The 21,091-nt window shown below is 39.8% G+C and overlaps 1 protein-coding gene across 2 annotated transcripts in view; it reads right to left on the bottom strand.

Moving 5' to 3' along the window:
* TMPRSS13 (transmembrane serine protease 13) overlaps positions 1 to 19,866 on the bottom strand; it is a 47,628-nt gene extending 27,762 nt beyond the window's left edge. The window contains exon 1 of one of the 2 annotated variants that reach the window (XM_074302228.1): positions 19,716 to 19,866. In XM_074302228.1, the coding sequence (XP_074158329.1) occupies positions 19,716 to 19,736 (21 nt within the window). In that variant the 5' untranslated portion in view covers positions 19,737 to 19,866. The remainder of the gene's footprint in view (positions 1 to 19,715) is intronic. The other variant, XM_074302229.1, reaches the window with a different exon arrangement.
* Between the last annotated feature and the right edge of the window lie 1,225 nt (positions 19,867 to 21,091).

A 21,091-nucleotide genomic window follows, 5' to 3' on the forward strand; every position in this document is an offset into this window, starting at 1 on the left:
AGCAGAACCAAGAGAAGAATATTGTATATAGCAACAACAAGATTATTGTGATGATCAACTCTAAGGAACTTGGCTTTTTTCAACAATGAGATGATTGATGCCAGTTCCAATAGACTTGTGATGGAGAGAGCCGTTTGCATCCAGAAAAAGGACTATGATCACAACATAGTATTTTCTACCTTTGTTGTTGTTGTTTGCTTGCATTTTGTTTTCTTTCTCATTTTTTTCCTTTTTGATCTGATTTTTCTTGTGCAGCATAATTGGGGAAATATATATAAAAGAATTGCACATGGTTAACCTATACTGGATTACTTTGCTGCTGAGGGAGAGGGGAAGGGGAAGGGAAGGAGAAAAATTTGGAACACAAAGTTTTGCAAGGGTGAATATAAAAAAACTATCTTTGCAGTATTTTGAAGGAAAAAAGCTATAATTAAAAACAACAACAAACTGCTTAAGCTGACAGGTGAATGAGGTAGAACCGGGAAGAGTAGGCTCCTAGGAGTCCCAAATTTAGAGTTAGAAGGGACCTCAGAAAACTATCTAGTCCAACTCCTTATTTTATAGCATGAAAGGATTCAGCATCTAGGAAAGCTAAGGGAGAGATGGCCAAGGTCACACAGGGAAAAAGTAGCAGAGCTGTAATATAAAGCCAGATGCTCTAATTCCAAGCCATTACATATAGTCATGCTGAATAAGAAACTGGATACTCTATAGGCCAAGTTATGCCAGTTGCTTTGGGGAACATAAAGAAAGTTGGCTCTGAGATCTAATATATTTGCTGTGCTAGGTGAGTATGAAAAAGTCACCTCTCTAAAGGTCTCCAGTTAATTTAAAGGCATAGTAGAACCTCCCTTATAATTATTTAACTTTATTACTAGGGATAACAATTAATAAAAATGATCTATCTAGTTACTAAAATCCTTGCCTCAATCCAACACTAGCATCCCTTTTGGGAGGGATACATCATCAGCATTATTATTATCATTATTGTTATTGATAATTGCTGTGTTATTATTAAGGTAATAAAGTGATAGTGGATAAGGTTTCCCATCCCACTTCTGACCCATACTAAATGTGTGTCCTGGGCAAGTACTTAACCTGATCATGCTCCCAAGTAACACCTCTAGTCCCTAAATTGCCAGCAGGTACCCTCTGTATGGGTAGAAGTTTTCTCATTGCAAGTTCTCTATATAGGTGGAATCCTTCATCCAGTCCCATCCCCAAAAAATCTTATTATTCACAGCTCTGAAGGTGAGTGATACGGAGTTCTGGGAAAGAAGGGCCTCTTTGTGATAATACCCAAGGCTCAGCAATGGAGGACCATTCCATATGCCATATTCCACTGGCTGAAGAAGTGAATAGAAAGCATGGTAACTTGGCTAGCTTGTTGCTAGAATTAATTATGGAATATCTGCTACTGGTGTTGATTTCCCAAATGATTTTCTCAAATGAGATATTTGTAAAGCACTTAGCACTGTGCCTGGCACATGGTAGGCATTTAATAAATGTTTGTTCCATTCAATTGTTTTACTCTCAGGAGTGTCTGGCTTAAAGTGCTCAGAGATATTTTTGTCTAACTGATGATGATCATGACTGATCTATCTAGGACATTGCTTAGTAGGGAAATTTTCACCTGGGGTAAAAACAATGGGGGGCAGTGGGGAGTGCACTTTCCATGGACTAACCCTGTCCATGACTTGCCTTCCTCCTTAACTCTCATAGGATATGAGGCGCAGGCTACACAGGGAAAAGGACCTTTGTCACTCAAATTCTCTTCCCTATAAGGGGGATGGGTTGTGGAGGAACTACAATGTGTGATTCTTGCTTGGCCTGCCCTAGTTTTGGTTCTGTTCTCCTAAGCTAGAGGCTGGCTTTGCAGAAATCTCCCAGTGAAGATTTACACAGGAGAAGATGTGTGCTTCCCCCACACATTTCATCCTCCTGTTTTCACAGCCATATAAATCATTAGCCATGAGATAGTGATTAACCCTTGAAATACTTTTGTCAAAGTCCCTGAAGCATCTGGCCAGTGGCCTAGTACTATAAGCATTTGCCCAGCCTATTTTCCCTGTGTACAAGACGTGAGCCTTCCCTGGTCTTTGGAAGAAAAGGGAACATGCAGAATCTTTTCTGAACTATTCCCCAAAATATAAGCCAGGCATTAAGTTTGGTACTGGGGTGGGCTGTACAGAGTTAATACAAGTATTCCTCATCCTGGGGTCTGAAGCTGGAGATTGTTGAATGGCTCTCCTGTGTCAATTTGAGTTTCCTTTCATCCCAAAGATTTCAACCTGGAGAAACTACAGGAAGAGGGTGAGAAGGGCCTCAGAAGGGCATCATCTTTCCTTCCAGGTTCATTTTCTTCTAGCAAGTAAGCAGGTTAAAAATATTTGCCCACCCACTGCTTCAGCCCCAGCAGGAAATGGGGGTGCCAGGCTCAGGGGTAAGGGAAGTATGTAAGGGATGTAAGGGATACCAAGTCCCATTTTATCTCAAAAGAAAGATAGTAGAAAGGGACAGTCATCCCCAGAACTAGGAGCTTAAATAAATAAATAAGTTCCTAGTTTCCTGTGGCTCATTGTGAAATGTTCACAAACCTGGAGGGTGGAGGCAAAATGCCAGGAATGAGATCCTGTCCTGGGAATGAAGTATGTGTGAAGAGGAGGCTAGGGAGGGGAAGAAGTAAAGAGATTAAGTACAGGACAGAAGACACCCTAGAATTCAGAAGGGACTAGGGTCCTACTCTACCCGAACTCTATTCCCAAGACCCAGCTTTGGGCAAAGGTACTCAGGGAAGCAGAAGAACAGGTAGGCTGATTGGCAAAGCTGCTGGGAGGTGGGGAGGGTAGAGAATCATTGGAAGAAACCACAGATATTAGCAACCTCCCTTGGGAGAATCCCTCTTAGGGAAAGCACTCAAACAAAGCTCCCTTAGAGTACCAGGAGCTAAGTGAGAGAGTCTCCTGTGAGAGATCTGCTTCCCTCACAGGGATAGAGTGGTAAGGAGATTAAAATCCAGAGGAAACAGCATCTGGGGTGTCCTAGAGTGGCTTTGGGTTCGAATCCCTGTTCTGCCCCGACCAGCTGAGCCTCAGTTTCCACAAAAGTAAAATTAATGGATTGAATTAGGTGATCTTGCACACCTGTAAGTTTATGAAATCTTTGGTTAGAAAGGGCAGAATCAGGGTCTTCCAGCACAGACACAGCTCTTGAGGCGGAGCCACACCCCAACTGGTTCACAAAGTACATAGAGTGATCTAGCTTGTAGCACCCACCTAGGAAGACTAATGTTTTGCATACAGGGTGCACTTGATAATGAATGTTTATTTAATAGGATTCCACAGTATTCCTCTTCACTGCTTCTAGTATTTGGCATTCCTCCCAATAAGGAATTCCTTCTTAAGCTGTAAACTAGAACACAGTGACTAAACTGTCTCTTCTTCCTTCTTCAGTAAATATGGAGAATCCAATTCCACAAACGTTTATTTTTACAATATGCAAAGGACTGCTCTATGAACAGGAGGTATAAAAACAGGAAAAAAAATTAAATAAAAACAATTCCTGTCCTCCAGGAGTTTGCATCCCACTGGAATCTTGTTGGGGTTGGTGAGAATCTAGTGTTTTGACCATAGTTCTGACATTTTCCCCACCCGCCCTCACCTTCAGCAACAGCTCATATTCATCTATCTCTGCAGACTCTAGGTGCTTTCATTACTCAAAACAATTTATTAAGGACCTATTTTGTGCTAGGTAGGAGCAGAACATGGGGCTCAGGGCCAGGAAAACTAATTTTCCTGAATTCACATCTGACCTCAGACACTCACAAGTTACTTAGCTCTGTTTGCCTCAGTTTCCTCAACTGTAAAATGAACTACTAGAGAAGAGAATGTCAAACCACTCAAATATCTTTATTAAGAAACCCCCAAATGGGTTCAGAAAGAATTGGGCGTGATTAAAACAAATGAACAACCACAAAATTGGGCTAGGGACTTTGTTTTTTATCTTTGTACTCCTAGCATCTAACACACTAGCTCCTAACTTCAAGGAACTTACATTCTAAAACAAGGTTATTAATTTTCCCTGTGTCATAGATACTTTCAACAATCTGGTGAAGTCTTTTGATCCCTCTTTGGAATAATGTTTTTAAATGAATACAATTTAAATATATAGGATTATAATTATATTGAAATAGTAATTATTTTTTTTTAAGTTTATGGATCCTCTCCCAGGTTAAGAACCCTTGTTCTACAAGATGAACCATCACATACACAAATTATGCTCTACATGCCAGATGATGAAACTTCCTGGTCTTAGGCAGCTATCACATAGACAGCTTAGCTTGCCTAGAATCAACCAAGTAATGACCTTGTTGGGGCTAACTTTTCCATGCTGCTTTTTTGTGTGTATTCAAAATATGTACAAATTAAATATAGAAAGAATCAGGAAGTTCCAGGTTCAAATCCTGCCTCTGACAAATACTGGCTATATGATACTTAGTACATCATTAAACCCCAGTGAGTCCTGAACAGCTCTCGGATTTTTAAAGCTGCAGTTGCTAGTCCTCTTCAATAGAGGAAGTTTTCCTTACTGACAGCCCCCTCCATTTATGAAATCACAAATTCATACTCTTGCCCCCCACCCCCCATCCCTCAAAGAAAACACAAAGGAGTTTGAAGGAAGGAGAGCAGTAACAGAGGCCAAATGCAGGAGTCCCTTGAGTTGGGCTTTGGAGGAATCAAAGTGTTTGGAGGTGAGGAGAGAGAGTCTTCTGGAGAGGAGTGACAGTCAGAGATGGGATGCTATATATAGGGAACAACAAGTCGGACAATTTGCCTGAGAAGTAGACTTGAGGGTGAGGCTGTTGTGGAGTAGTGGGGAAGCCCTGGAATTGTGATCTGTTGAAATCCTAGATCTATCCCATGTAAATAATCTGAGTTTACCAACTCAGAGAACTTCAGAGTTAGAAGGAACCTCAGATGCCATTTAGCCTCCTGTATAGCTGAGCAGTATCCCCTCTACAGCAAATCTGATAGACCATTCAACAACAACTCTAATGATAAGGAAACCCAATACTTCCTATTACTTTGGATAATGCTAATTGCTAGAAAGTTTTATTTAAGTCAGACCTAAACCTACTCATTGACTTCTCTGAAACTTCTCTCCATTTTTCCTGATTCTAAGATCATCTAGTAGAACAATCTAATTCTTATTGCCCATGCCTGTACTTAGAGACAGTTTTTTCTTAGTGGTCTTTTCTAAAGGTTAGCTATCTCTCATCCCTTAAATTATGCCAGTCTTTGTTTGGCAGGATCTCAAGGTCCTAAATTATCCTGATCATCTTCTCTGTAATGGCTTGAGTTTGACCTTCCTAAAATTTGGTCCTCAGAAAATAATATTCTATATGTGGTCTGAACAATTTAAAGGACAAGGAGACCATAACTGGCTTTTTTCTAAAGCCTGGGCTGCTTTTAACTCAGCTTAAGAGTATGTTTACTTTTTTGACTGCCATATGATACCAGTAATTCATATCAGGGTGGCAGTATGCTAAAATTCCCAGATTTTTTTCATATAAACCTCTGATTAACCTTACCAGTCACCTGTATTTATAAAGTTGATTTTTTTTTAGAAAAAATCATTTTCTTTTAGAACTTTAATTTATCCCCACTAGAACTCTTAAAAAAAGATGATGAAAAAAATATTTATTGAGAACTTACTAAGTGAAAAGCATTGTGCAAAGAACTGAGGATATATAAAGATAGTCTCTGCTCTCAAGGAGCTCACATTCTAATGGAAGAGACAACATATATAGAAGGTTTCAGCTGCAAGAATTAAGGCTATTGTTCCAGCTTGACAAGATGCTTTTGGATCTTGACTCTGTCATCCAATCTGTTAGTTATTCATCCTAGCTTTGTGACATTTATACCTACTCTGTTTCTTAATGTGAAGTAATTAGGCTACAAAAAATTTCTAAGATGAGAGGGTTCTCAAGCTGCAATTCATATTTCAGGCCAGAATGCTTCCTTCTCAACCAAAAAATTTCTGTTACCACTACTACTACTACTACCACTACCATCACCACCACCATCACTCCTCCTCCTCCTCCTCCTCCTCCTCTTCCTTCTCCTCCTCCTACTATTACTATTTATTATGTTGATTAATATTTTTTAGTTCTGAATATTTTAATGAGCCTATAAAAATAAACTCATAACCTAAATTTTTTATTGAATTACACAAAAACAATTATTTTAGCCACTTGTGCAGCTGTCCTCAAGCCAACATCTTTCCCTGCATACAGGTTCATTTCCAGTCATCCTGATCTATATCTTGCCACAGGGACCAGATGGCTGTGGAGGAGAAAGTAAGGCTGATGGCTCGGCACAGCCCTTCCTCACTTTAATCCAATTCATTTGCACATCATGGCATCACATCCTTGATGTCATGGTCATTTTCGAGAATGAAGGACAAATAACATTAAGTAGAAAATACCAATAACAGAATACTGACTTACCCTAAGACCATTTCTATTTGAATTCCATAGAAGATGAGAAAAGTTGATAATTGTTATTAATAATGAAGTATTGTTTTATTAATAATTATAATTATATGTTGTATATTAGAATATAATATGAACAATAATTATATAATAATAACAATTAGTGTTGCTGCTACTAATAACAACAACCATTCACTTCTCTATAAGGTTTTCTTCACAGCAAATCCTTGCAGGTAGGTAATACAAGATTTATTATCCCCATTTTACAAATGATACAGCTAAGTTCAGAGAGGTTAAATGACTTGTTCAGGATCACAGTCTTAGGCCTAAGATTTGATTTTGCTCAAGCTTTCTCAGTAACAAAACGGGGAAGGAATAAGTACTGGAGAGAATAATGAAGGAGGAGAATCTGTGAGTGTCTGGCTTCTCATGGGCCTCAGTGACATAGGGGACTTCCCTTCTCTAGCTTGCATGGCCCTGCCCTTCCCCATCTCCATTTTCACCTCAATTCTCAATTCTCTCCTCCACTCCCTGAGGCAGTGACCTCTATAACCCTCAGCCTTCTTCTTCATGAATTCAACCCCTTCTAGATCTGAGAGACAAGAGACATATTATCTTAGCTGTGAAAAAGTCAGCAATAACACACTTCCCTTATTCCTTTCCACTCCCACCCCATTACTCAACCCCTCGCACCTTCAGAAGAGCAAAGAGAGAAGCTCTAAGAGGAAGAGAGAAATCTCTTCTATACCCACAGGTCTTGGTACTTTTCAGAGCATTCCTATTCACAACTAATGAGTGCATTTTATCCTTCACAATCCTGTGAGATAAATAGGGAATATCATGCTCAACTTATCCATAAAGAAATGAAGATATAGAGAGAGCAAATGATTTTCCCACACTGTTATTTAGTAGCTGAACCAGGATCAAAATTATTTTAATCTTTAAGGCAAAATTTTTCCCTTAAGAGGTGTTTTGCCATTTGTCTATTATCTGTAATCTGGACCTTTTCTGCTTTCATAAGGGGAGAAGGAACAAATAAATCAGTAGACCCTCTGTGCTTTCTGGGGCAACAGTTGCCTGCTCTAGGGAGGGAAGATGACCCTTGTGCTTTTTTGAAGAAAGAGATGAAGACTTTATTGTCAGAATCCTTGGACCAGAGCACCAATGGAATTCCCCACAAATTTCCAAGATTCCTAACTACTTTCCCCAAAAAAACCTCCCCAGACACTTTATTTTGGGCCTTAATAACTGACCAATCAAGTTGGATTTTGAATATATTTATTTGTACATATGACCCAACTCCTTATTATATAAAGACTATATTACTACATATATAAATATATATATGTAAATCATATATATAATATATAATTAAAATATAAAGACTATATAATTATATAAAGACTATAAAGATTTATTATATAAAGACTATAAGCCTCATAAAGCCCCCTAACTACTTAAGGAGTCAGAGGATCTGGGATCTAGTCCTTGCCACGAAACTCAATATCTGTGTGACTAAGAGCAAGACCCTTTACCTCTTCCTTTCTGCATCTATTAAACGGAGTTACAAATGTTTGAATTCTGGCAGATGGGCAGACCAGTGGATAGAGTGCTGGGCCTGAAATCAAGAAAACTTTTTTTATGAGTTCCAATCTGGCATCAGACACTTCCTAGCTATGTGACCCTGGGCAAGGCACTTAACCCTATTTGCTTCAGTTTACTCATCTGTAAAACGAGCTGGAAAAGGAAATGGCAAACCATTCCAGTATTTTTGCCAAGAAAACTCCAAATGGGCAGATGGAAAGTCAGATATGACTAAAATAACAACAGCAACAGCAATGCTAATTTCTCTCACTGGATCACTATAGACACATAGTTCTTACAAGCAGTAGGCACTTAATAAATGTGTAAAAGAATTGCTCTGTGACATTCTGGGACCATAGATCTGGAACTGGAGAACCTCAGAGGTCATGTAGTTTAATCTCCTCATTTAGTATTTACTAACTATATGATCCTGCTCATTTCACCTTTGTTTGCCTCAGTTTCTTCATCTGTACAATTGGGATAATAATAGCACCTATTTTTCATGATTGCCATGAGAATAAGCTCCAAAATGCTCAGTAAACTCTAAGGGGATATATAAATACACTTATTGTTTCAGAGTTGAGGAAATTAAGACCCAGGAAGATTAAATGAGTTTGCTTAAGGTCACAGAGATAATAAAGTCACACAACTAGGATTTGAACTCAGCTTTTCTGACTTGATACTATTGCTTTCTCCATGTTGCTTCTAAAAAAAGAGGGAAGGAGTTTTGTAACTTCCTGCATTGTGTATAAGGGGTTACCTCACACCTTCTGCTCATAAGGAAGAAGATGAGGTCATGGTATAGGAAAGACATACAATGGTGTCAAATATGACCTACAATACTCCCTAGTGTAGCCTGAACCAGATCAAAATGTAACTGGGAAATATGATACAAATAAGAAATACAAGGTGATACAACCTGATACAGGTCAGGAAGACCTGAGTTCAAATCCAGTTTCAGACACTTGACACTTACAAGCTGTGTGATCTTGATCAATACTCTGACTTCCCCACTTCCCCACCCCCCCAAAAAAATTAGCTTATAATTTTCTTTTTTAAGTTTATAATTTTCTAAGTCAGTATGTGGCCCTACAGAGATGCATTTCTATTTAAGTATGAAACCAGTCAAGTAGCAGATTTGGAGCTGGATTGGAATCCTGACTCTGCTATTTCCTACTTTTATAAATATGGATGTTACTTTCTTTTTCAACATTTCCATCTCCTCTTCTGTAAAACTGAGTATGATACTAAAGTTTCCTTCCATCTCTACATTCTATAATCTTATCCTGGTGTAAAGAGCAATGGTTTATGGAAGGAACGCAGCTCATCTCTTACAGGGATACCCTCCATCCCCAGCCCTGACCATTTGGGTCATCCCTATAGAGAGATGGTAGAGGGAAATTCAAACATTTGTCAAATAACAATGTTAGCATAGAGAGAAACCTTAGCAATCATCTAATATAAGAGTTATTAACCTGGGGTATTTGAGCTTTTTAAAAAAATAATTTAACAACTATATTTCAATATAATTACAAAATCACAAAGGTAGTGTCCAAGGTGAAATCTGAGCCAAGTTCCTCTGCTTTCATAGCCAGTGTCTTCATTTGTGTGATACTAAATAGTTGGTTAGATCATGGGGCTAATGAAGTTGAGACTGTAGGAGCAGCTCTCTGCAGACTTATTAACTCCTGAGTCACTTCACAAGCAAAGTTGGAGAGGGGAGAAGGCAGGAAATGAGAGAACATGATTGAATGTAAGGATTGGGATAACTCTATTGGAATATTAATTTGTCTCAATGTTTAGAAGAAAAGCAGTTGAAGCTTCTATATAAATAAAGTCAGATCTAAGCAATTGGAAAAATATCAAGTGTTCTTGGATAGACCAAGCTAATATAATAAAGATGGCAATACTAACTAAACTAATCTATTTATTTAGTACTATATCAATCAAACTCCCAAGAAATTATCTTACAGATCTAGAAAAAGCAAATAACAAAGTTCATCTGGAAGAACAAAAGGTCAAGAATTTCAAGGGAACTAATGAAAAAAAATCAAATGAAGGTGACCTAGCTGTACCTGATCTAAAACTATATTATAAAACAGCAGTCACCAAAACCATTTGGTCTTGGCTAAGAAATAGACTTGTTGATCAATGGAATAGGTTAGATTCATAGGACAAAATAGTCAATAACTATAGCAATCTAGTATTTGACAAACCCAAAGACCCCAGCTTTTGGGATAAGAACTCACTATTTTACAAAATCTGCCAGGAAAATTGGAAACTAGTATGGTAAAAACTAGGCATTGACCCACACCTAACACCACATAAGGTCAAAATGGGTTCATGATCTAGGCATAAAGAATGAGATTATAAATAAATTATAACAAGATAGCATAGTTTACCTCTCAGACCTGTGGAGGAAGAAGGAATGTGTGACCAAAGAAGAACTAGAGGTCATTATTAATCACAAAATAAGATCATTTTGGTTATATTAAGTTAAGAAGCTTTTGTACAAACAAAACTAAAGCAGACAAAATTAGAAGGGAAGCAATAAACTGGGAAAACATTTTTATATTCAAGGGTTCTGATAAAGGCCTTATTTCTAAATCTATATAGAACTGATTCAAATTTATAACAGTTCAAACCATTCCCCAGTTGACAAATGGTCAAAGGATATGAACAGACAATTTTCAGATGAAGAAATTGAAACTATTTAGAGTCATATGAAAAGGTCCTCTAAACACTACTGATGAGAGAAATGCAAATTAAACAACTCTGAGATACTACTTACACACCTCTCAAATTGGCTAAGATGACAGGAACAAATAATGATGAATGTTGGAGGGGCTGTGGGAAAACTGGGACACTGATGCATTGTTGGTGGAGCTGTGAACTGATCCAACCATTCTGGAGAGCAATCTGGAACTATTCCCAAAGAGTTATCAAACTTCATACCTTTTGATCCAGCAGTGTTTCTATTGGGCTTATCTCCCAAAGAGATTTTAAAGGAAGGAAAAGGATCCACATGTGCAAAAATGTTTGTGGCAGCTCTCTCTGTAGTGCAAAGAAACTGGAAACTGAGTGGATGTCCATCAATTGGAGAATGGTTGGGTAAATTATGATATATGAATGTTATGGAATATTATTGCTCTGTAAGAAATGACCAGCAGGATGAATACAGAGAGGCTTGGGGAGACTTATATGAACTGATGCTGAGTGAAACGAGCAGAACTAGGAGATCATTGTACATGGCAACAAGAAGATTATACGATGATTAATTCTGATGGACATGGCTCTCTTCAATAATGAGATGATTCAGAGCACTTCCAACAGTCTTGTGATGAAGAGAGCCATCTACACCTAAGGAGAGAGGACTGTGGGAACTGAGTGTGGTTCACAACATAGCATTTTCACTCTTTTTGTTGTTGTTTGATTGCATTTTATTTTCTTTCTCATTTTTCCCAGTTTGATTTGATTTTTCTTGTACAGCAAAATAATTGTATAAATATGTATGCATATTTTGTATTTAACATACATTTCTACCATGTTTAGCATATATTGGACTACTTGCAAGGAATGGGTGACAGGGGGAAAAACTGGAAAACAAGGTTTTGCAAGGGTTAAGATCACAGAATTACCCATGCATATGTTTTGAAAAATAAAAAGCTTTAATAAAAGGAAATAGATTGAACTATTTTTAAAAAAGAGAGAAGTAGTTGCTAAAATAATCATCTGAGAGAAAATTTGAACACAAGTTCTCTGACTCTCTATCTAATATTTCTTTCACTGTATTATTCTGTATTTGTATTTTCTGAAATATTGTTGTTATTGTTGCTGTACAATCATTTCTGACTCTTTGGGACCCTGTGGGCAATAGTACACCATTACTGGCAAAGGCATTTTCTCAGCAAGGATACTGAAGTAGATTGCCATTTCCTTCTCCAATGGATTAAAGTAAACAGGGAAAGTAATAGTTAATAAGTGTCTGAGGCTGAATTTGAATTCAGCTCCAGAGCTCTACCCACTGAACCACCTAGCTATCTCTGTTCTGAGATAAAAGTTGCTGAACTGCATCTAGCAAGTTTGAAAGGATATACTTTCTTCTCTCATGTGCTGCTTGATGCTGAGGAAAAGTAAAAATGATACTTTGCTTTCTACCAACCAGAGCTTCTGACAAAAATATAAAATTGACAAAAAATGTAAAAATGACAAAAAAATAAGAGAAGACAGAAGATATTTCTCTGCATTGCATGAGAATTGTTGCAAAGTGGGCAAGAAGAACCCTGCCAAAAGAACTGTGAAAAGATTTTTGCCAATATTAAGATAAAAGTCATCACTTTTTCCAAAAAGAATATAACAATGCTTCAGCTGTAGGCAACTACTAAGTCAGAGTCCAGTCGTGATAGATACTACATCTTGTCAAGGATTAGGCCCAGCTGGGCAGTGGAACAGATCATCAGAGAAGCCTTCTGACAGAACCGGGGTCACTCAGCAAAGATTGTGCCTAGAAAGGTTGTTAGCCCAGCCCAGCCCAGCCCAGCTTTAGTAGTAGAAATACCCGGTCCACACTGGAACTACAGGTAACTTGTAGAGACAGTCCCTAAGAAGCATGGAAACATAAATCTTTAGTTCCAGAATTCTTCACACCACGGTCACACTTACTGCCTTGGTGCCTTAAGTAGATGTCCACTCTTTCCAACAGGCATTAAGTGTGTTGCTGGGAGAGTGTGATACAGGTTTATGAGTGGAATATTATGCAAATATTATGTATGTTTTACATTTTTAGTAAATGTTTTGGTTAAAGTTAATGGAGTGATAGTGACTGATATGTTAATGGAAAATACCCTGATAGGGATAGAAGGAAGGGGTTTACAAACACTAATGTTAGTAACCCTATGATTGCCGCTCTGAGAGTATCAAATATAGAAACTGCCCTCCCTCTGGTGAAACTCCTGCTTGCTAGCTTGGAGGCAGATTGGCGAGGGAGAAGTTGCAGAGAGAAAAAGGGAACTCCTCTGGGGGCTCAGGGTACAATGCTGCAATGCATTACTTGGAATAACACAGAGTGCATGTTCTTCTGATAATCAGTCATATTATTCTTAGTGCGAGACACCCAAGAGTCCAGGAGCCATCCCATTTTTAGAGTGAGAGACCTATCTGAGACCCATGGTCTGGGAGTCCAGAAACCTCAGGAAACACGCCAGAGCTGCAGAGAACTTCCCAGCACCTCTCCTGGGACTTGGGATTTGTGGTTCAATAAAAGACACTGGCACAAAGGCAGCTGCATGTGGCCCACCGGCTAGATGCTGCCCCTTCCCCCCAGAACTCACACGTAGAAAGGTAGCACCCAGAGGCCAGGTTCCTACACCAGCCCCTGGTGCCTTGCTGAAGCACAAGGGTCCTGTTGTCCCCCTAAAGAATAAAAGGACATAGGGAACATCAGGACCTTCCACCTTGACTTCTTTCTGAAGGGGGAGGAGGAGCAGAGAGAACGTTTTCTCCTGGAAGCCCTAAGGGCTTCAGAAAGACCTGGCATTCCCTAGAGTGAGTAGATGGAGCCCTTTGTCTGTGGAAAGCCAAACAAAATTAGATCAGGTTTGGGTTGTTAGTTGGACTGGACTGGACTGGAGGGAATAACAGTTTCTTTCTTATTGAAAGAAATATATAACCAGGAATATATCAAACCCCCAAGCTACTGACTCCCAGTAGTGAGTTTTCAACATGCTCATGCTTTCATGTCACTGAAAGAGTGCTCCCTCTTCTCCTTTGTTCAGGAAGAGCACAGAACCTGCTGCCATAGAGCAAAGCTGGTGCAGACACGAGTAGGGAGGAAAGTGCTCTTCCTTTAATCTTGATTCCATCTCCTCCCACCTCCCATCCCCAGAGTGGAGCCAAGGATGCCCCCAGTGCTCTCTCCATCACCCAAAAGGCTAAATAGAGTAGGATTCGGCCTCCAAGCTTCAGGGTGCCAGTCCGTCCCCATTCAAGGCCCTGGCACTTGTCCTCCCCCCACCCACCCTAAACAGCTTCCTGCATGCCTTAGATTGTCACCTCCACCCCCAATATTGCTGCACAAAGAGGAAGATACATTTCAAGACAATAAGCCATTTAATTATTACACAAATCAGAATTGCCAGACGTCAGCTTAGGAGTCATACACCTACACACACACACACACACACACACACACACACACACCCTACATACTGTGCTCAATACAAAAGGATAAATCCATTGGGGAGAAGGGGAGCCTGCAACCTAAGGGAGATACCTACATATGATTGACAACATCAAATCCAGGGCTCTTCCATCAGGCTAACACAAAGCCTCACTCTCTCAATGCTCTGAGAAGAACGTACATTTTGTATGCTTTGTTTATGGTATGTTATGTTTAGAATATCTAATAGAGCACTGGATTTGGTAATCAGGGAGTCCTAGATTTGAATCCTGTCTGAGACATACACTAGCTATGTAATGTTGGTCAGATCATTTAGTCTCTTTGAACAAATAAAAAGTCACTTGTAAAATGGGAATAAAAACAGCACCTGCTTAGAATCACAGAATTTTAGAGTTGGAAAGCTCCTCAACAGTTATCTAATATAATTTATATCCTCCCAAAAGAACACCCACCTCCACACAGAATCCACTCCCTCCCAAGAAAAGCTATTTTGGATAGATCCAGAAGCCACCATCGACAGAAAGTTTTTCCTGACTTCAAGGCCGCATTTCCACTTCATAGGGTTGAATTGAGGATCAACAGAGATTACACATGCAAAGCTCTTCGCAAACCTTGAAGCACTATATAAACATTAACTATTACTCTGGGAGAGGTGGTGAGAAGGGAGGGAGCCCGAGCAACAGGATTAGAGCAAGGATTTTCTGTTGGATGGTCTGACATCTTGATGTTGGGCCAGGGCTGCTTTTGGGAGGGTGTCTCCAGCCATCCCCACGGACCTAGTCTCACTCTTACTAGGGTGATGTTTTAAGAGTGCTTGATATAAGAAAATCTGATTTTTGAAAACATGAATTCAGAGGTTATTATTCTATAAAGAGGAATTAAACCTGAAGAAGGTCCAAAAAACAGTGGGAAGATGAATGCTAAAGATGCAAGGTTACACTTACTAGTAAATGGAGGCTGGCCAGCCACGAAGAGGAATAAGAAAGAATAGATAACCATCCCCAGTCTTGCACTGTAATCTCTCCCCCACAAATATGGGAAGAACTAAAGGAAGACCACCAACAGCTTGGGTATGTTTCACAAAGTAGACTTATGGAAGGATGTGGACAAGAATTAAAGACTACCCAGGATGAGGAAGTGTAGACAGGCTGTAACCTGCAGTGATGGAGCTAGGACCCAGTTTATGTAGCTGTACTACTTGGGACTCCGCTGACCCACCTTTCCACCATGCCCCAGGAATGTCATCATTGGGAAACCTCATCATTCTGCAAGATCAAATTAGCCTCAAACCTCACAACTGGTTACTACCTTCGGCCCCTCAGGAAGGTGGAGCGGAGAACACCTCCATTTAGAGGCTCATTACAAACAACTTACTTCTCATCTGGCTGCTCTTCACGAATTTCCTTGTTCTCACCCACTTTATACCCCCATATAGTACTTTCCCCTTTTCCTTCTCAATTTCCTTTTATGTATTGTCTTTACCTGTAGACTGCAAGCTCCTTGAAAGCAGCAACTGCCTTTTTTTTCATATTTGCATTCTCAATATTTAGCACAGGGTCTGGCCTGAAATAGGGGCTTAACAAATATCTATTGACTATGATTACTTCAAGGAACCAAAATACTCCTTTATAAAGGAATTATTTGCTTAACAAAAGGGCTTGCAGCAGTTTGCTTAAATATCAAGTTCATAACATGTGTTAAATTACATTTTGCGTGCAAAAATTCAATTTGCAGACTATTTTACTTTCATTCCCCCTTTACTACCTCTGCCTGATCTTTGACAGACTACTTAAGGCCTCTTTAGGTCTCAGTTTCCTCATCAGTAAAATGGCAGAGTTAGACTAAATGATGCACAGACCATTAAAAGAAAATCTATTCTGTAAGTGGAAAAAAATACTGTACAATGGAAAGGGCACTGGCTTTGGAAGCCATTTCCTGGTTCTGTCATTTGTTATCTGGATAGCCTTGAGCAACTGACTTAACCTTCTGATCTCAGCTTTCTTATCTGTAAAATGAGGGGGCTGAACTAAGATCCCTTTCAACTTTAAATTTATTATCTTTGAAAAGGCCAATATTCCAATTCTATGACATTTGAAAGGTCCCATGCTTCTTCCTTGTATGAAGAAGGGAAAATAGTATTCCTTCTTCTCTTCTATATTATCCCTAGAGGCTTTAGAGAAAATATAATGAATGGCCATCATTAAGCCAGCAATCTTTTTAAGCCACCAGCTCCCAGACTGAAGGCCTAAGATTGTCCTTGTGTTTCTAGTGGGACACAACAGGGTCTGTAAAGCTCAGGGATGATTGGTCAGCTGTGTTCTGCCCTAAGCCTACCTCATCAGCATGAAGCTCCAGACTGTGCCTTCTAAGGGTTTTAAAGAGCCCTGCCTCCCCAAGCTCTGGAATGCTACCCAAAGGGGAGGAGCCACACCAAACAAAGGGATGAGTTCAAAGATCACAGAGGAGGGAATGATGATTTAAAATTGCTCACCCCAAGAGTGAAAGTTTGCCACTCAGGGGCCTATATGGCACCCAGGAATTCACTGTTCATTAGTCATCATCCTTCTGTCCACAAGAATAAGCCCACTCTTCCATGTTGGAAGTGACTGTTCTTTAGCAAATGCTGACCCAAGATCACCCTCACCCACCTTGATTGGCAAGTTCCACTCACCCAAATCAATGATTACTGAAAGTGTGGGACTCCAAGATGAACTTAGCAAATTGGAGGACCGAACAAAAATAAACAAAACAAAACTCACTGGACAAGAAAATAGCTATCCAAAATGTGGGGGTGGAGGGAGGGGTGGGTATGGGGGTTGTAGCCAGAAAGACTAAAGAGAAGGATAGAAAATGACAAGTGCCAAGGTAGAAAATGAAGCTGACTCCAAATCAGCTTTGTGCCTCTGTTATTGGGGGTGTTGTGAGGCTCAAATAAATTAATGGAGATAAAGCACTTTCCAAACTTAAAATGCTAGATAAAGGCCTATTATTATTATTAATCTACAGTCACCAGACCTCTAGTCTGATGACTTCATTCTCTGAGCCTTAGATTCCAGTTGAGCTCAAACAAGATGTGTAGAACAATATAGGGGTGCTCTAGTAAATGTTTAACACCCAGGCTTGGGGGAAGAAGGGAGTGCATGAACACACCCTTTTAATTTTAATCTATATTATTAAACGCTTTCTTAAATCTAGACAATCAACAAAACATCGAATCAAGGCTTGATTTATAGAGATTAAGCTTTTCTGAAGTCTGAGTGTTCACAATGAATATTTAACAATGGGCTTTCTCAGCCTTCTCTGAGCTGGTGCTAATATATCTCACTTGCCTAAGGAGAAGTAAAACATGGAATAAACCTTCTCTCTAAAATCAGTAAATGGTTGGACCTTTTAAAAGTCCTGGACCTGCTCTTCAGGACTAAGGGAGGACTGTAAGGATGGGAGTCTGAGGCCAGGTTTCAGAGAACAGGTTCAGGAAATTGGAATGTTTTCATCTGGAGAAGAGAAGCCTGAGGTATAATTTACCACTAGACTTTGGGTTTACTTCTAGCTTCTCAACTGCCTTATTATGGAATGGAGGTGATTCTGAGCTCACAAAAGTTCTGGCAGGTCCTTTCAATCCTAAAAGACCAGGTCCAATGGGATGCTCGTTGTCCTAAGAAGCACAAAGATCAGAGTGCTGGATCTGGAGTTCGAATCCAGCCTCAGACACTGGGAGCTGTGCCCTGGGCATCTCGCTTAAATTCTGTCTGTCCTTCAATTTCCTCCCCTTTAAAACAGAAATAATCCTTCACAAAGTTGTTATGTTGATCAAGTGAGGTACTTTAAAAAGTACCTGGTACATATTATGCACTTAACAAGTGCTTACTACCTAGCTAAATCCAGCAAGATTTATCGCCAATTCTTGGGCCACCAAGTGATAAAGTAGTTAGATTTTTTTTTTTACAATTCTCATAAATTATGTCCTTAAACTCAGAGAGATTTATAGAGAGAATAATCACAAAGATATCACAGATATTTTGAAATCTAAAAAACTACCTCAAGTATCTAGGGCAACGTAGTTATGATGGATTGAGCATCAAAGGCAGAGGGCCTGGGTTCAAATGCTGATTGCCAATTATGAGACCATTTAAGCTCCCTAGACCTCAGTTTCTCCATTCGTAAAATGAGAGTTTATACTAGATGACTTCTGAGGTTCCTTTCAGCTCAAGATCCTCTGATATCTACGAGAAGTTCTTACACAGAGGAGAGAGTAACCAAGAACAGAACAGAGAAAAGGAGCTTATAGTAGGAAAAAAGTTATAGTTAAGGGTAACAAAGAATGGGGAAGTTAGATGGCTCTATAGTGCATAGTGCACCAGACCCAGAATAAAGATGCATTTTATGAGTTCAAATCTGGCCTCAGACTCCTGGGCAAGATACCTAAACCTTTTTGCCTCGATTTCTTCATTTGTAAAATGAGATGGAGAAGGAAATGGTAAACTGTTCTAGTATATCAAGAAAATCACAAAAAGGATGACAAAAAGTCAGGCATGAATGAAAACTACTAAACAAAATAAGAACCAACTTGCCAGCATTATAATAGCAAAAATTATTAAGTGAGAGGATGGGTGAGCAAGGAAGACTGAACCCTCCTTTAAAATTATGTTACAAAATATTCACATCTATCTGAAATATTTTAAATGTCTGCAAGTAGAGATAAATCACATCATTACTAAAGGTCCTTTCTCCTTCCATGAGTTCCTAAACCCCAGAAAAGTTATGCTCAAGTATGATAAGTAATTGGAAATGACTGAATACCCACAGAGTGCAAGGTACAGTAAGTTGCAATAGAGAAAATTCGGGGGTCTTGACCTTCCCCCTATCCCAACCTAGCTACTCCCACTGATCAGATCCCAATTCATTGGCTTCTCTCCCCCATCAATTCCTTTCTGAACAAAAAGAGATGATCCAAAGTAGTCATTAAAGGTTAAAAAAAAAAAGCTGCATTCGAAATCTAAGGGGGAGAAAAAAAGTAAGGGAGAGAGGGCTGGAGGGAGGGAAGGAAGGAGGAAGGGGGAGGGAGAAAGGAAGGAAGAAAGGAAGGAAGGAAGGAAGGAAAGAAAGAAGGAAGGAAGGAAGGAAGGAAGGAAGGAAGGAAGGAAGGAAGGAAGGAAGGAAGGAAGGAAGGAAGGAAGGAAGGAAGGAAGGAAGGAAGGAAGGAAGGAAGGAAGGAAGGAAGGAAGGAAGGAGAGAAGAGAGAGAAAGAAAGAGAGGAGAGAAAGAAAGAGAGAGAGAGAGAGAGGAGAGGAGGGAAGGAGAGGAGGGAAGGAGGGAAGGAGGGAAGGAAGGAAGAATCTGAAGCAAATGATGAAACCACATGATTCTCCTTCTCCTGAGCCTTCCTTTTAAATCTTTATTAGAACCTAACCACCTTCTGAGAATGACTAGATGAGCAGGGTTCCCCCAAAGCTAGCTTACCGAGTGGTTGTCCCCCTCCATGATTTCTGGTGGGATGAAACTTCCCAACTCAGCTGATGGGGAGATCCATGTTGTACTGGACTCTGGTGTCCCAGGGATAGGAGGGGAAAAAGAGGTTGGCTCAAAGGCCTATAGGGCTGGCCCCCGTCAGAGATGGGGCGGGGGAGCAAGGTGGTTGGGATGTGTGAGGTAATGTGATGTATAAACAACAAGGCAGAACTAGCTGGACCTGTCTCTCCACCCCTCCTCCAGCTGGTTCCCCAGTTACTCAGCGAATACTAGGGACTTTGCCTGAAACTATCATCCTATTGCTACTCTTGAGTGAAGCTTTGTGTGAGGGGTGAGCCTGATACTTAAGGAGAAAGAGCAGGAATCCTTAGGGGAATGTAGATAATGTTATCACCCTAAGCATCAAAAAAAAAAAAAATCTCCCACCAAATTCTCTCCACTATCACCTAGTCCACACAGGAGGCAGGACAGGATTCATGCCAACAGAGGGTAAAATCTATGTTACTGCCTGTGTTCCATCTCAAATCTTAGAATTCAAAGAAATAGAAAAAGAAGCAGAGTGGTATGAGAGAGAGTGCCCAGGAATAAGAGGGAAACAGAGTTTGAATTCTAGTTTGGCTTCTTACTAGTTGTGTGACCATGAGCAAGTAATATAATCTTTCTCAGCCACAATAAAATGAAGGGGGAATGGGTGACGAGGATCACTGTGAATAAGTTTGCAGTATTTGCCTTTCAGAGTAGTTGTGAGGGAAATGATTTGCTTTTTACAAAACACTATAAAATTATGAATTATTATTAATATAGTGGGACCAATAATCTCAGGACAAATAAAAGAAGGAATTATCCAAAATTGCAATAAGAAAGATATAATTGAATTTTCAAGAACTTTTCCTTATCCTCCTGAAGAAATTCAACAGAATTCTGGTCATTTTTTTAATCACCTAGGGCAAAGAATTAAGACTATGGAGGGGAGTTAATGGTACACAGGACCATCCAAATGGGTGTAGTCATTCAGGAAAAAGGGCACCCTTGTCCCCTAGGAAATCTGGCCCTCAGCTCTGCTAGAATTTGGGGAAAGGGGGGCCACAGTAACAGGGTTTTAGAGGCAGCACCAGTCCCATGGATGGTTTTTGGCACGGGCTATCAAAGTTTCAGGGAAACAAGGGATATGAATGGTGGTCACAGGAGGGAGTAAGAATGGCTCCAAACAGGAAATAAATATAATCATCATCTCAGTCAGCAGTTTGCCCCATGCTAATTACAACTAGGTAGTACAGTGTAGCTTAGGTGGCACAGTGGTTAGAGTGCCAGGCCTGGAGTTAGAAAGACTCATATTCCTGTTGTCAAATCTTACCTCAGAGACCTAT

The sequence above is a fragment of the Sminthopsis crassicaudata genome, chromosome 3 (genome assembly GCF_048593235.1).
Source record: "Sminthopsis crassicaudata isolate SCR6 chromosome 3, ASM4859323v1, whole genome shotgun sequence".
Taxonomy (NCBI): Eukaryota; Metazoa; Chordata; class Mammalia; order Dasyuromorphia; family Dasyuridae; genus Sminthopsis; species Sminthopsis crassicaudata.